Source organism: Camelus bactrianus, chromosome 2 (genome assembly GCF_048773025.1).
Source record: "Camelus bactrianus isolate YW-2024 breed Bactrian camel chromosome 2, ASM4877302v1, whole genome shotgun sequence".
In the NCBI taxonomy this organism is placed as follows: Eukaryota; Metazoa; Chordata; class Mammalia; order Artiodactyla; family Camelidae; genus Camelus; species Camelus bactrianus.
In genome coordinates, this window is record NC_133540.1 from 97,596,539 (window position 1) to 97,611,415 (window position 14,877).

Genomic DNA, 14,877 nt, shown 5'->3' on the forward strand with positions numbered 1-14,877 from the left:
ACCAAATTTACATGCATATTTTAACTAAATTAGCAGATTTTGTTGAATGATAAATAAGCAAATGAAAAAATTCTGTGGAGGAATTGGGCCTCTTTTGCTGGATTCTATGATGGAAAAACACTCAAGCTGTCCAGTTCAACCTTTCTCTGAATGCTGGAATCTTTTCTAAAATTCATGTAAAGTCATCATTCCAGTTTGTGCTTGAATATTTTTATGGATTTGGTGGAGACTGCAGTTGACTTTTCCAGATAAACATTTTCATTACTGAACAGCTATCAGAAAGATTTTTCTACACTTAGCTGACATCAGCTGCTCTATAAATTCCTTGTTCTACTTCTAGTTCTAGGATCAAGATTCAGTAATTTTACTCTCACTTCTCCTTCTTTCAGATGCTAAGCCTTTAAACATTTGGTCACAGCTATCACTGCTTCCTTGGTGTCTTCTCTAAGCTAAACACATTCTTTCTCTTAACTATTTTTCATATAACATAGTTTCCAGAAGACTCAACAACTCATTCATCACCTTCTGAATAGTGTCAAATTTATCAACAGTTTCTTAGGGTACAACACCTGTAAGTGGACACATACACCTAATGTGTTCTGATTAATGTAGAGTACAGTGGTACTGTCACATTCCTGTAATTGTATACTGTACATATTCCAATAATGCAACCTAACATTTTTCCAACAACTTCATCACAATCTTAGCTCCCATGTGAAAGGTATCACTTAAGCTATTTTTTAAAGACAAGGAGAAATTCAACATTTAAAGCAAAAGGAAGAGCATTTGCAAAGTCACAGAGGCATAAGACAACATCAAGTTCTGTGAACTGCAAAAACCTGCAATGCTTCATTTGCATATTTTTAATTGGCTGATAATGGTAAGTTTAGTGTGAATTTTAGCTTCACTACAATTTGAGTCAAATGTAATTATTGATGATGATCTTCTGATTACCTACAATTGCTGCAAATACTTGATTTTTCCCCTTGATCCTTTGAAAAACAAGTGGACTTCTATTTTATGAAAATGCATACACTAAAATAATAACAATATTGTGACATTTCACCAAATTACAGGAGAATTTATGGAGATTCTCAAGGTACTTTACCTATTTATTAGATACTCTTTCTTGAATCTGTTGGGCTGTGACAGCTTCTGGATCCTTTTGGAAGGTGGGCAAAACAGTGTAGGAGAAGGGATCTCCCAGATTACAGACTCTCTACCGCAACTATAGTAATATTGAGCCCTGAAAGTTGTAGAAGAAGAAAGAAATGAGTGAAACAAGTATGAATTCAAATTATCATAGAAATTTCCAACATTGACACCCCTCCTCGCAGGTCTAAGGAAGCAGGTACGACAGTTGATTCCTGCTGCTGAGCTATTTTCTACATAGTGAGAAATTAGAAATGGTTATAACTATCAAGTTTTCAGCTGGCTTCTAATATCCTATTTCAAAACATAAAATTTCCTGTAACAAATAAAGTTCATTTTCTATATAGACCAGGTAAATAGTTGTGATATGTGCTATGAAGGCACTGACTATGCACCAGAGGTGGAGGCTTTCAGAGTAGGTTTGTGAGGGGGTGGAAAGTTATGTGGAGGACAGTAGTCAGGGAAAGTCTCTCTAGAACTGACACCTATGCTGAGACTTAAAGGACCAAAAAGACTTCATCACTGTAGGCTCTGTAGACAGAGGGAGAATTTTATGCATAAGGTCTTGAGATGGGAAAGGTCTTGGTGTGTTTGAGAAATAAGCATTCTTTAAATAAACATATCATAAATACAGTTTTATATTTAAGTTTTTCCACTAAGTATTACAGCACAAGCATTTCCAAAGGTAATGAAATATAATACTCTTTTAAGAAATAAATTACTTTGGTGAATTTAAACACTTGGTAGAGACTTCCACTTTCAGACAAAATGGAAACATTAGGAACTAGGTTTTCCCACAGACTAAATTAAGTTTCAGTACCATCTTTTTTTCAACTTAGAAGAAATCTTCAAAAATGGGCAAAAGATTTGAATAGACATTTCCCCAAAGAAGCTATACAAGTGGCCGATAAGTACATGAAAAGATGCTCAACATCAAAAGTCATTAAGAAAGTGCAAATGAAAAATACAATGAGTACTACTTCACCGGCACTAGGATGACTATCAAAAAGAGAGGCAATAACAAGTGTTGGCAAGGATGTGGCAAAGATATTGGAACCCTACACACTGCTAGTGGGATTGTAAAATGGCACAGTCACTTTAGAAAACAGTCTGGCAGTTCCCAAAAAAGTTAAACATACGATTACCATATGAACCAATAATTCCATTCTTGCTATATACCCAAAAGAAATGAAAACATACCTCTACACAAAAACCTGTACAAAAATGTTCATAGCAGCATTATCAGTTACCAAAAAAGCAGAAATAATCCAAATGTCCAGTAACTGATGAATGGATAAATAAAGTGTGACAAATCTATACAGCAGAAATAAATCCAGCCATAAAAAGGAATGAAGTACTAATATGTCATACCACATACATAAACTTTGAAAAAACATTTTGCCAAGTAAAAGAAGCCAATTGCAAAGGACAACATATTGTATAATTCCACTGAAATGAAATGTCCAGAATAGGCAAATTTCTAGAGGCAGGAAGTAGATTAATGGCTGCTTAGGGCTTGGGAAAGAAGTTAAAAGGAAGTAGGGATTGACTGCTAATGGGTTCAGTGTTTCTTTTAGGGAAGACCAAAAAGTTCTAAGATTAAATTTTGGTGATGGTTACACACCCTGTGAATACGCTACAAAACACTTTACTGTAGACTTTAAATGAGTGAATTGTATGGTATATCTCAGTAAAGCTTTTTTTTTTTTTAAAGAAAGCCTGAAAGGATCAAAGCACTTATAAATAATGGAATGATGACAAAGTTACAAAGCTCAAGAATATTACAGGAGTAGAAAAATATGCAGGAGCTAGCAAAGTAAAATTTATAGTGTCTGGTACCTAATAAAAAATCATCAGGTATACAAAGAAGCAGTAAATTATGACTGATCATGAGAAAAATCAATCCCTAGAAATAGACCCAGAAATGACATATTACAGAATTAGTAGGCAAGGACATTAAAAGATGGAGCACACTAAATAGAGATAAGATATAAAAATACCCAAATTGAACTTCTAGAGATAAAAACTATGTTGTATGAAAAAAAAAACCAAACCCTGTATAGGATTAACAGTAAGTACATTATACACTAGAGAGAAAAAGGTTTGTGAAAACATGGAGAGAAATAAAACAGAAAGAGAAAGAAAGAGAACAGATTCAATGAACTGTAGGACAACTTCGAGCAGCCTAATAAGTGTGTAATTGGAGCCCACAAAGAAGTAATAAATACCAATTCTATACATTTTCCAATTGATTGTATGAGGACAGCATTACCATAAACAAACAATGACACCACAAGAAACAAAGACATTACAAGACAACTACAGACCAATATCCCTCATGAACATAGATACAAAAATTTTTAAATGTTATTGGAACAAAGGCACACTCAGTTTACAAAAGTCTATGGCTGCTTTCCCAGCATTGCGTAGTTGGAATAGAGACTTTGTGGCCAACTTTATACCTGGCCCCTTCCAGGAAAAGTTTGCAGACTTCTGACTAAAGTTGTATACAGAAAGAGGTAGAGACATGGCCACCTCAATTATCTTGGAAACCAAACTTCAGATAAATAATAGTATCTTCAATTTTTTCCTTACTTTAATGTCCTTCACTGTCTGTACCCTTCCCCCATCCTCCCTCTACACTCTTTCCTCAAAGAGCCAACCAGCAGAAAGCCCAGTCATTCAACAAATATGCACTAAAAACAAATTGACAGTGGGCATCAAAAGCCTTAACAACATTTTTCCCTTCAGATGCCCTAATTAACTCATGGTAATTAAGCTAAGGGTGGTAAACAAAATGCGTCGTTTCATGCACAGATAAGTTCATCCACAACAGTGGTATATGGTACATATCCTTGCATAATACCCTAATTGTATTTAAAAAATCAAAATCCTGATAAACCAAAACACTGTAAGATGTAATGTAAGTGTGCAAGAGCTAAACAACAGATGTTGCTCTGGAAAAGTTTTCCTATAGCATCAGACTGGAAACAGATATACAATCCCTAATCCTCAATAAATTCTGTGTTCATGATAACACACAACCTAGTAACACATAAACACTGACCTGTTAGGTACATATCGGTAGGAGACTTCCTTAGGCTGGGCAAGGTTCTCCAGTCTTTTGGTCAGTTGAGCTGTCAAAGCACTTCGGGAAACAGGACGAATAGGATCTTGATTTCCCCAAAACAGTTTTCTGTTGAAAAGCAGAAAAACAAAATGGTAAGAAATTCACTGCTGGTGGACATCTTAGAAATAGCTCTTGACGATTTTTCTACTGATTTTACTTCATTTCAAGAACTATCTCTATTACAGAATTTTACAATTATCAGGCATCAGAAGTAGATATACTACTTCTGGAAATTAAAATAAGAATAAAATAAGACTTTTATCAACTGTCTTAAAAGGTGGTAACCAAAAATGAACCTATTAATAAAATCATTCCCTTAATTTTCCTACTGGTTTCAAAGAGGGATGGGGTGGAAGGGAGTGTTCTAAGATTATTGACAGTTTTGGCAATATTCATAAGACATTTCATCGATGTATACCTCTCATCAATGTATATGTGTATGAATCCATCAATGAAAAAAAGAATTTAAAGCATATTACATTTTTAATGTTTAAAACCAAGACTTTTAAAAATTCTTTTTAGATTATAGTTGTGAGATATGACATTAATAAACAAAAGTATACTGATTTCTTATATACTAGCATTAACATTTTGAATTTGAAATTAAAAATATAACACTATTAACATTAGCACCACAAAATACACAGATATAAATCTAACAACATATGGACAAGATTTATATAAAGAGAACAATAAAATTCCAATGAAAGAAATAAAAGAACTAAATAAATGGAGAGACATTTCATGTTCATGGATAGGAAAACTCAATAATGTCAAGATGTCAGTTCATCCCAACTTGACCTATAGACCTGATGCAATCCCAATCAAAATCCTAACAAGTTACTTTGGAATATTAAAAAACTAACTCTAAGGTTTATATGGGCAGGCAAAACACCTAGAACAGCCAACACAATACTGAAGGAAGGGAAGAAAATTAGAGGACTGACACTACCAGATTTCAAGACTTAGGATAAAGCTACAGTAGTCAAGACAATGTGGTGTTGGTGAAATAACAGACAAATAGATCAAAGGGAAAGAATATAGATCCTAGAAATAGACCCACACAAACATAGTTAATTGATCTTTGACAAAGGAGTGAAGGCAATCCAATAGAGAAAGAAGAGCCTTTTCAACAAATGGTGCAGGAAAAACTGGACATTCACATGCAAAAAGAAGGAAAAGAATCTAGACACAGGCTTTACACCTTTCACAAAAATTAACTTGAGATGTATCATAGATTTAAATGTTAAAATGCAAAACTATAAAACTTACAGAAGATAATATAAGAAAAAAATCTAAGTGACCTTGGATTTAATGATGCATGTGTAAATGACACCAAAAGTATGACCCATGAAAGAAAAAACTAATAAGCTGGACTTCATTAAAATTAAAAACTTGCTCAACAAAAGACACAACTACAAGAATGAAGAGATAAGCCACAGACTGGGAGAAGATATTTGCAAAATATATATTTGGTATCTTAGTCCATTTGGGCTGCTATAACAACACCATAGATGGGGTGGCTTATAAACAACAGAAATTAATATCTGGTAGTTCTGAAGTTTGAAAAGTCCAAGATCAAGCTACCAGCAGATTCAGCATCTGGTAAAGGCCTACTTCCTGCTTCAGAGAGGGGAATCTTCTTTCTGTGTCCTCACATAGTGGAAGGGACAAGGGAGCTCTCTGGGGTCTCTTTTATAAGGGCACTAATCCCATTCAAGGTGGCCTCACCCTTATGGCCTCCCAGAGGCTCCACCTCCATCACAAATCCCATCACATTGGGAGTTAGGATTTCAACATATGAATTTTGGGGGGAGACAGCATTCAGTCTATAGCATCTGATAGTGTATTGTTATTCCAAATATACAAAGAACTCTTCAAGTTCAACAATAAGAAAACAAATAACCCAAATAAAAAGTGGGCAAAAGATCTGAATAGACACTTTACAAAAGACAATATACAGATGGCAAATAAGCGTGTGAAATATGCTCTACATCATGTCATTAGGGAACTGCAAATTAAAACAATGAACCACTATATATCTATTAGAATGGCTAAAATACAAAACACTGACAACACCAAGTGCTGATGAGGATGTGGAGCAACAGGAACTCTCATTCATTGCTGGTGGGAATGGAACACACTTTGGAAGACAGTTTTGCAGTTTCTCACAAAGCTAAACATATTCTTACCATGTGATCCAGTAATTGCACTCCCAGGTACCTACCCAAATGAGTTGAAAACTTCTATCTACACAAAAACCTGCATATGAATATTTATAGCAGCTTTATTCATAATTGCCAAAAATTGGAAGCAACCAACATGTCCTTCACTAGGTGAATAGATAAACCACGGTACAGCCAGACTATGGAATATCACTCAATGCTAAAAAGAAATGCACAGAGGAAGGGTATAGCTCAAACGGTAGAGTGTATGCTTAGCATGCACGAGGTCCTGGGTTCAATCCCCAGTACTTCCTCCTCTATAAATAAATAATTAAGCATGATTATCTCCTCCCCACCAAAAAAAATAAACAAACAAAATCTATAATTAAAAAAATAAAAAAGCACCTACTCAGGAGCCGAAAAAGAAAAGGAAGAAAAAGGAAAGGAGGAATCCTGAGACCAAGGGTGAAAAGACAGCAGGTCTGGAGATCTAGAAAACAGGTGTGCTCTAGGCAGAGGATTAGGGACAGCAGGACCAGATGTTAGAAGCAGACAAGCTGAACTCGGAGGATGGACACAAGTCTTTCAAAAGAGTGTGGCGTAACACCCTGGGACAGTGTGTCTCAAACCTGTTTGCCTATTAGAATCATCTGGGGACCTTTCAACACTCCTGAAGCCTAGGCTGCACCCTAGACCAATTAAGGATTTCTGGGCTTGGGACCAAAACATCAGTCAATGTTTAAATTTTCCAGGTGATTCCAGTGTGCAGACAAATTTGAGAACCACTGACCTAGGGTTTGCTTCCCTTGTGTTGACTCAACTGAAGTGACAATATTGGTTCAACGGATCCAGTGGAGTAGAGAGGTGCTGGGATGCAGCATTAGTGGGCAGGTAAGAATAACACTTACCTATTTATTGTAAGGAATACATCATTACCAAGACTATATAAAATTGCCTTACCTGTCTGGGGCTCCCCATTGTTTCTTAGGCCTAGAAAGATCTTGAATTCTCTTCCTAGAAAAAAAACTAATAAATACCAGCTGATTAATTCAAAGAGAATGACTAACAAGTATGATTACATTAGATGGCTCCTACCAAAACAAATCCCATCTGAAGGAGAAAACAAAACAAAACACCAAAGTAGTATGTGCTCAGTAAACGTTGAGTTCAACTGAATTGATATTTAATTGTTTAAAATATAAACTTAGTTTAAGCATCGCATAAGGGGGATTCATGGAACTATCAGTAAGCTGGGTAAGGCAATACATTTCAGACGGCTTGAACTGTGTTATCGCTCAAAGAGGCTCCTAAATAAAATACAGGTTCGAAGGTAGGAAGAGAAGTATCCCACCTCCTGACCCTTTTCCCTCAGTGTCTCATATTCTGGATTCTTCTAACTACCCCGTTTCCTACTGCAACAAACCTATCTGCATTTTATCTGCTGCTTAATTCAAGGGTTCCCAGTCTAAAGCTCCCAAATCCTTAGGGGATCTATGAAGACAATGATGGGAGTCTCCAAACTTTAGAACATTTCCAAAGGCAAACGGAATCCTACCCCACCCACAATCAGGTTGCAGATGACACCCAAAATAACAGATTTGTTTCAGAATTATATCATCTCCATATGTTACTTCATGCTGACGGATTAATACTAAAACATGTCCTTAATTTAAAAAAAAATAACAAATATGATTTGTTTTGTGAACAATGACAACAACAAATCTTTCTAAACGTGAGAATGTGGTGGTGGTTTGTGATAACCAAAAGATTCTTCGGTGGTGAAATGTTTGCAATCTGCTATGTAAATGGATACAATGCAACTCCCAAGCCATGTCTGTTACTACCTAGAAGCAATGAAGGTACTGTCTGTACCAGGACAAAAAAATCCACATCCTTACTCAACAAAAGAATGATTTTGCCCTGGAGGTACTGCATGAGCCCTGCTGAGAAAGCCTGCACCAACTTTCCAGGGAGGGTGGCTAGGTGGGGGAGAAAGCAAGCCATCAGCAGACAGAGTATCTTATTGTGTATCAATCTTTTCAAGCAAGTTAGCTTCTGGCTTCCTTCATCACCTCCAAGCCAAGATTTTCCCTCCACCTTTTCTTCACCAACTAAACAGTGTTCCTTTAATGTATCATTTTATACAAGACTATCCACAGTTTCCTAGTTTATTCCTGTAGATACTTAAATTGGGTTGTTACTTCAACTGGAAATGATCTTATTAACATTTGCTAATTCTGTGTGGAGAGCTGACCAATACCTCTGCTTTTCATTCACTTATTGTGCGTTATGTCACCATAGCTACATCTCTTCATCTTAACACAGGCTTCCCTTCTTGCTCGTGTATTACATTACCTCACAATGTCTAGTCATGAGCCTGTGCAGAAACAAAAGAATGTGGTTGAAGGATTTTAACTCTTGAAGGCAGGTGTGTTTTTTGGGTTTTTTTTTAAATTACCTTGTTGTTCCATGTCTTCATTGATAATTAGTCTTCTACAGTTTGCTAAGAGCTGAGCAAGTTTTGGAAATCCTTACCTTGGCTGCAGAGCAGTATGTGTATGTTTATTTAGCAACAATTACAGAAATGATTTCAGGTCTGGATTGATGAAGTAATTCAAAAAATTCTTTCAGTCAAATTGCTCTTTTACATTTAACTATTTTGCTTATATTCAGAAAATATTTTCTTTCATAACAATCAGGCACAGCACATTTGCTTAACAAGATTATTTTAGAGGACTGGAACGGGGATGGATAACAGAGAGAGAACAATTTCCCCATAGAGTCAAACCAAGTTAGCCATTCAAACAAAAGCAAGAAGCAGTAATAACAACTGCAAGGACAAAAACTTTTAAAAACACTTTCTTCACAGTCTCCTTAAGTCTAAAAACTTACCAGGTGTAAACGATTTCATTCCCTATTTAGCCACAGCAGATACTTACTTGGCATAGGTTTATTTGAAGTAATTTGGTATTTTAAGTGAACATTTAGTAAAACTCTGTGAATGTTAGTTCTATCAGATCTCCTACTCGGCCATCATACAACCTTGGGAAAGTGACATCCTTTCTCTGAATTTCATTTTCTCTCAGTAAAATCTGTTTTATTATACCCACCCTATCGACTTCTCAGGATTCTCAGGAGAAGAAAAAATTTTTTAAACTGCAAAGCATCACATAAACATAAGGTAGTAGTATTTGCTGCCTAGAAGATGTGAGGGGAAAAAAACCTGGAACTACAGTAAATTGAAAATGCAAAATAAGTCTAAATAATAACAATAAATGTAAATGTTAAATAATAACAATTAATATGAATGGTTTTAATCCACTTATTAAAAGAGTGGATAAAAATAAAATCTGATATTATTTTCTCAAATTCATCTATATATGAACCCTTGGTATTTTCTCTTTAATGATTCTGTTCTGTTACCTCTTCTAACTACATCTCAGCCAAACCAAGAGTATGCATCTATTTTCAGGAGGCATCTAGTTTGTACACTGTATGTACACACACACACACACTTTTTTTTTTTTTCATAGAGGGCGCGTTCTTGAAATTTCATTAGCTACTGCACTTGAATTAGAGGCAAGAGAAGGTTGGGACACATTAACCTGGAGCTTCACAAAATCTAAGACATGAGATTGTCCATGCAGAATCCCAAGTCCCTTAAAGGTTCAGCTCTGTTATGTGCCACACACAGTACTGAGCAAACAAGTAAGCACTGAATGACTGTAAGGAGAGTTCTCCTACATCTCCACCTTAATCACTTTAGCTCTCTTCTTTCCTCTTCCCACAGGAGCTGTCATTAGAAAAGGGCCTCACGACAAGGGGGAAGCACGGAATCTTCTCAAACCCCCAGGACAGGCTTTCACTTCGGATGGCACAGACTGAGCGTGCCATCCAGCTAAGCTGGCCCTTCGTTAAGTCTGGGAGAACAGCACTGTATCTGTGTTCTTACCGTTTCCTTATAAAGTCACAGGGAACAGGATCTGCAAAAAGAGAAGTAAACACAAAAATTAGATTCAATAAGAATCAAAGATATGATAAAGATAGCCATCACAAATCAGTAAAGAAAGGAGCTGGGAAAAATAACTATTTAGAGGGGCAAGGCCAAATTAAATATGTCACACCACGTACCAAAGTAAACCACAGATAAGTTGAGGAGTTAAACTTTTTTTTTTAAAAAAAGTTGAATTAGAGCAAAACTAAAACAATACCTACTTAATCACTGGATTTTAATCTGCATTACAGGTGACAAAAGATGTAGAGGAAAAATACAGTTTAAAATATTTAGAACCTAAAACTGTCAAAAAAAATTAGAGAGGAAATCAAAATTTGGTGAAATATTTGGTAACAAAATGATAAAGGTTTAAAAGTCTTAATATTTGAAGAGTACAAAAGTATAGACAAATAAGAAAAACACTTAGGTAGGTGTCAAAAGTTAAATGGACAAAGAAGAAGAACTGAATTCATATATGAAGACATATAACGGGCTAATAAACATAAGAAAAAGTTAAAATTTGTAATCAAAATAATGCAAATAAAAATGAGATTTTTTAAAACTATCAAATTAGCACAAAGTTTTTACAAAGGCTAATAATGCTGGAAGGGTGACATGAGATGAGTACTCGCATGCTGCTGGTGGACATTTAAATTAGTATACTTCATGAAAAATAATTTGGTAGTAAGTCAGTAATGCTTCTGTTCCTTAAATCCAGTTCTATTTCTAAAAATGTACCTTGAAGAAATAATTCCAAGTGTGGGCCAAGATTTACACACAAAAATGTTCATGGCAATATCTTTTATAGTAGAAAATTGGATACACCTGAAATATCCAAAATACATGAAATGGTTAAGTAAGTTAAAAATCACGTTTAAAAGTGTTTTTTTTTTTTGCTGAACACTGGAATTTGACACAATATTGTAAAATGATTATAAATCAATAATTAATAAATAAATAAATAAATAAATAAATAAATAAATAAATAAATAAATAAATAAAAACTTTATAGAGGGACGATTGACAGTCAAAAAAAAAAAAGTTTTATTTTAATGTGGGAAAACAGAGGAGATCAAACAGGCCAAATTATCAAAAGGCCTATTATATATAGTAAGCCTCATTATGACAGATCGTTTCAGACAGTTTCTTCTTGCAAATTGTAAATCACACCTGGGACTTCTGAAATATTTTCTGCCTTCTGGAGTGTTTGGGGTGAAGGAAGGTGGGTGTGGTCAGGCATCAGACAGACATGGCTCAAATCCCAGTTGTGTTACTCAGCTGTCCAATCTTGGGTTAATTATTTAAGTTCTCTGATACTCAGTTTCCCCTTCTCAGACAGGAGGATAGTGGGTAGGTGTGTGTAAAGGTTAGCGACATGCATGTAAAACACTGTATGTAGTATATGCAGACAGTAGGTGAGTGGAGTCAGAATCATTAGTCACAACTTAAGCGCATCGATGGAGGCGCACTGTAGAGAAACAGCAATCACCTAATTGACTGGGTCTCCGTTACACGCAGCATGGCGCCAGTGTTGAGCGCACAAAAATTAGTAAGATACAGTTTCTTTTTTCAAAGAGTTGACAGCCTACTAAAAGGTAGGCTATGCCCTTAAAAAAAAAAAGAAAAAGCAAATGGTATTTTTGAATGCAGGTATTTTCTACTACTCTACTTTTTAAGGCTAAACTGACTCAGATCTAAGGAAAAGGGGAAAGTTGTCTACAAAAGCTCCCTTGCGCCCAGTCCTGCTGTCACCCGTGAAAGACACAGCACTTGTTCTGTGGACTTTGATGTATCACCAAGCTTGGTTTCCAGCGTTATAAACACAGGCCAGAGAGTCTATAGGACACTGAGTCCATCCTAAAATAACTTCTACAAACGCTGGTTAATATGAATTTTCCTATTGCCCTTTCATGCTATAATTTCTCCCACAGGTAGGGCTTTCACGCTTTATCTTAGAACCATGTTTGATGTTATCTCATCAGTTGGCAGGATGGAATAGCTCCCAGGTGGCCATTGTTAGCTAATGTCCCAAGGGAGCAGTATTACGCTGGTTCCCAAACTTGTCTGCACCTTACAATATCTGGGGAATCTGAAAAATTTCAGGTCCCAGGCCCACAACCTTTGTGGTGGAACAAGCACTGCCATTTTTTGAAGCCAACAGGTTTGGGGAATACAACAGTGCTGTCTAATGGATAAGACCACTGGCTCTGGCATCAGTGCCTGGAACCAAACCCTGGCTCTAATTTCTGATCTTGGGCAACACTTAAGCTCTCTGTACATTATCTGTTTAAAGATGAAAAATTTGAGGAAAGAGGTAGAAAAATAGTGGAGGGAGAAGGGAAAGGAAAATGAAATGAAGAATGTCATTATTATACTGAACAAAATTTACAGTTATTCTTTAATACCATCTAATACCTGACAAATATTTAAGCTTCCTTAATTGTCTCAAAAGTGTGTTTTTACAGTTGGTTTGTTTGAATTAGGCCTCACACAAGGGCCACGCATCGTCTTTTCTCTACTGCTCTTCAACACTAGCCCTGATCCTCTCTCCATATATGTTGTTTTGTTTGTTATTCTAACAAATAAAAGATGTTTTTACAGCACCTTTTATTTGTTAGAAAAGTTGGGTAAAATCCCCATATTCTGAATTTTTAATTTTACAGGCATAACTAAATTAGCACAATTCTAAATGAACATTTATCTATTCTACCTTTGTTCCTAAAAGTTTATCTATTCAAATCGGCTAGGATTTTTTCAAATTTCCTTATATTCAAGAATATACAGTAATCCCACTTTGGCAGCATCTTGTTATATCAAATCAAGCAACAGTGTTAAGATACAGACTCTCAGTACTAGAAGTGTCCATAGAGAGTGCCTAGTCTACTCACCTCATTTCACTAGAAGGAAACAGACATGCAGCTATGATGAAACCCCAAGTCTCCTACTTCTTAGTTCAGTGCTCTTTCCAGTAGCATTAAGCTCCCTTTACTAACTATGTGCTCAAACTGACATCCTCAGGATGTGGCTGGAGCCATGACTTGGGCACAGCAGCGTTCAAGCACTCACATTTCTTTGGGGGCGGGGGCAGGATTTCACACATCCAATCCCTTCTTAGCAGCAGATCTTCCTGAGTACAACTCCAGTATGACTCCCTGTCCCCAAAATATTTCCCAGCTCCTTTCTCCTAGAGAGTAACTTCAGTACTTCTTCCCTCCCACTCTCCATTCTTTTCTCCCACTGACCCAGTGTCTAGCCACTGCAGTATTTCATGTGCTTTGGATCAAACGATGGAGCTTTGAATGCTGGCCCCACCCACGACATGCCCTCAGACAAAGCAGAGTCTCAGATTCCTCATCTGTAAATTGAGGACAAAAATACTTTGCAGAGTGATCCAAGAATGGGAGAGAATTTTATGTAGAGGGTCTGGTTATGGATGGACTTTAGGCCCACATCACTCATCTGGGCTCTGATTACAGATTTTGTTTTACTTATGTCATTATTATTATTACCTCCATAAGCCTGTAAACACTTTGGAAAGATTGCTTTATTTTGTACTCCTCACAGCACATGATGTACACAGCTGAACAGACAGGATAGACAAATGTTTATTTCCCTGACTGTAACAGGCCCACTAGGTACTATTTACTAAACACTGTAATATTTATAGAGCACTAACAACGTGCCAAGCACTGCGCTGCACTCCTTCCCTTCATTATTTCCCTTACCTCCCCTCTCTGTCACCCACAGCATCCAGCACAGGCAGAAGAGTGTGAGGGTGAAGTGGGGCAGGCTGTGGGACTGCCTGTCTGGGCTCAATCTCTGCTCTGTTACTGTGTGTGTGGCCTTTGGCAAGTCCCTTACCTCCTCTCTGCCTCAGTTTCCTTATCTGCAAAGTGGGGACACAAATAGTACTTACTCCGAAGGGTTGTTTTAAAGCTAAAATCAGATGATGTTAAGTATGTAGGACACTCAATGGACATAAGTTACTGCGAGCTCAGTAACGACTGGGTGAATGTAGGCAATGTCCACATGAATGACTTTCATGTGGAATTCATCCATTGGTTCTAAGCTTCGGACTAGAGAAGGGTGGAGATAAAGTTCCTGTCCTACTCTGATGCAGCTTGCCTTTCAGGTGGACAAACAGACCATAGGCAAGTGAACTATTTCAGACGATGGTAAGTACCAGGAAGAAGATAAACCAGCATGATGTTCTGTATGCAGTAGGCAGGCGGCACCTAGTTTAGGGAGACAATCAGGGAAGTGTCTTTGGAGGAAGTGACACTGTAGCTGTGGAAATGAAAGACAAGAAGGTGCCAGATATATTATGACCTGAGGGGAGAAAGTGGGATGAGGGAGGAAGAGCGTTTCACGCCGAGGAAACGGCAACTGTAAAGGCCCTGAGGTGGAATCAAGAGAAAGGCAGATCAAGACAGTGG

General features: G+C 36.8%; 1 protein-coding gene across 1 annotated transcript in view; it reads right to left on the bottom strand.

Annotated features, from left to right (window-relative positions):
* The window catches only part of SPMAP2L (sperm microtubule associated protein 2 like), a 38,919-nt gene that overhangs the window by 19,781 nt on the left and 4,261 nt on the right, over nucleotides 1–14,877 (bottom strand). The window contains exons 2-6 of the mRNA XM_010966191.3: nucleotides 12,644–12,646; nucleotides 10,400–10,430; nucleotides 7,408–7,473; nucleotides 4,220–4,348; nucleotides 1,109–1,246 (exon numbers count right to left, since the gene is read on the bottom strand). Of these exons, the coding sequence (XP_010964493.1) occupies nucleotides 1,109–1,246; nucleotides 4,220–4,348; nucleotides 7,408–7,473; nucleotides 10,400–10,430; nucleotides 12,644–12,646 (367 nt within the window). The remainder of the gene's footprint in view (nucleotides 1–1,108; nucleotides 1,247–4,219; nucleotides 4,349–7,407; nucleotides 7,474–10,399; nucleotides 10,431–12,643; nucleotides 12,647–14,877) is intronic.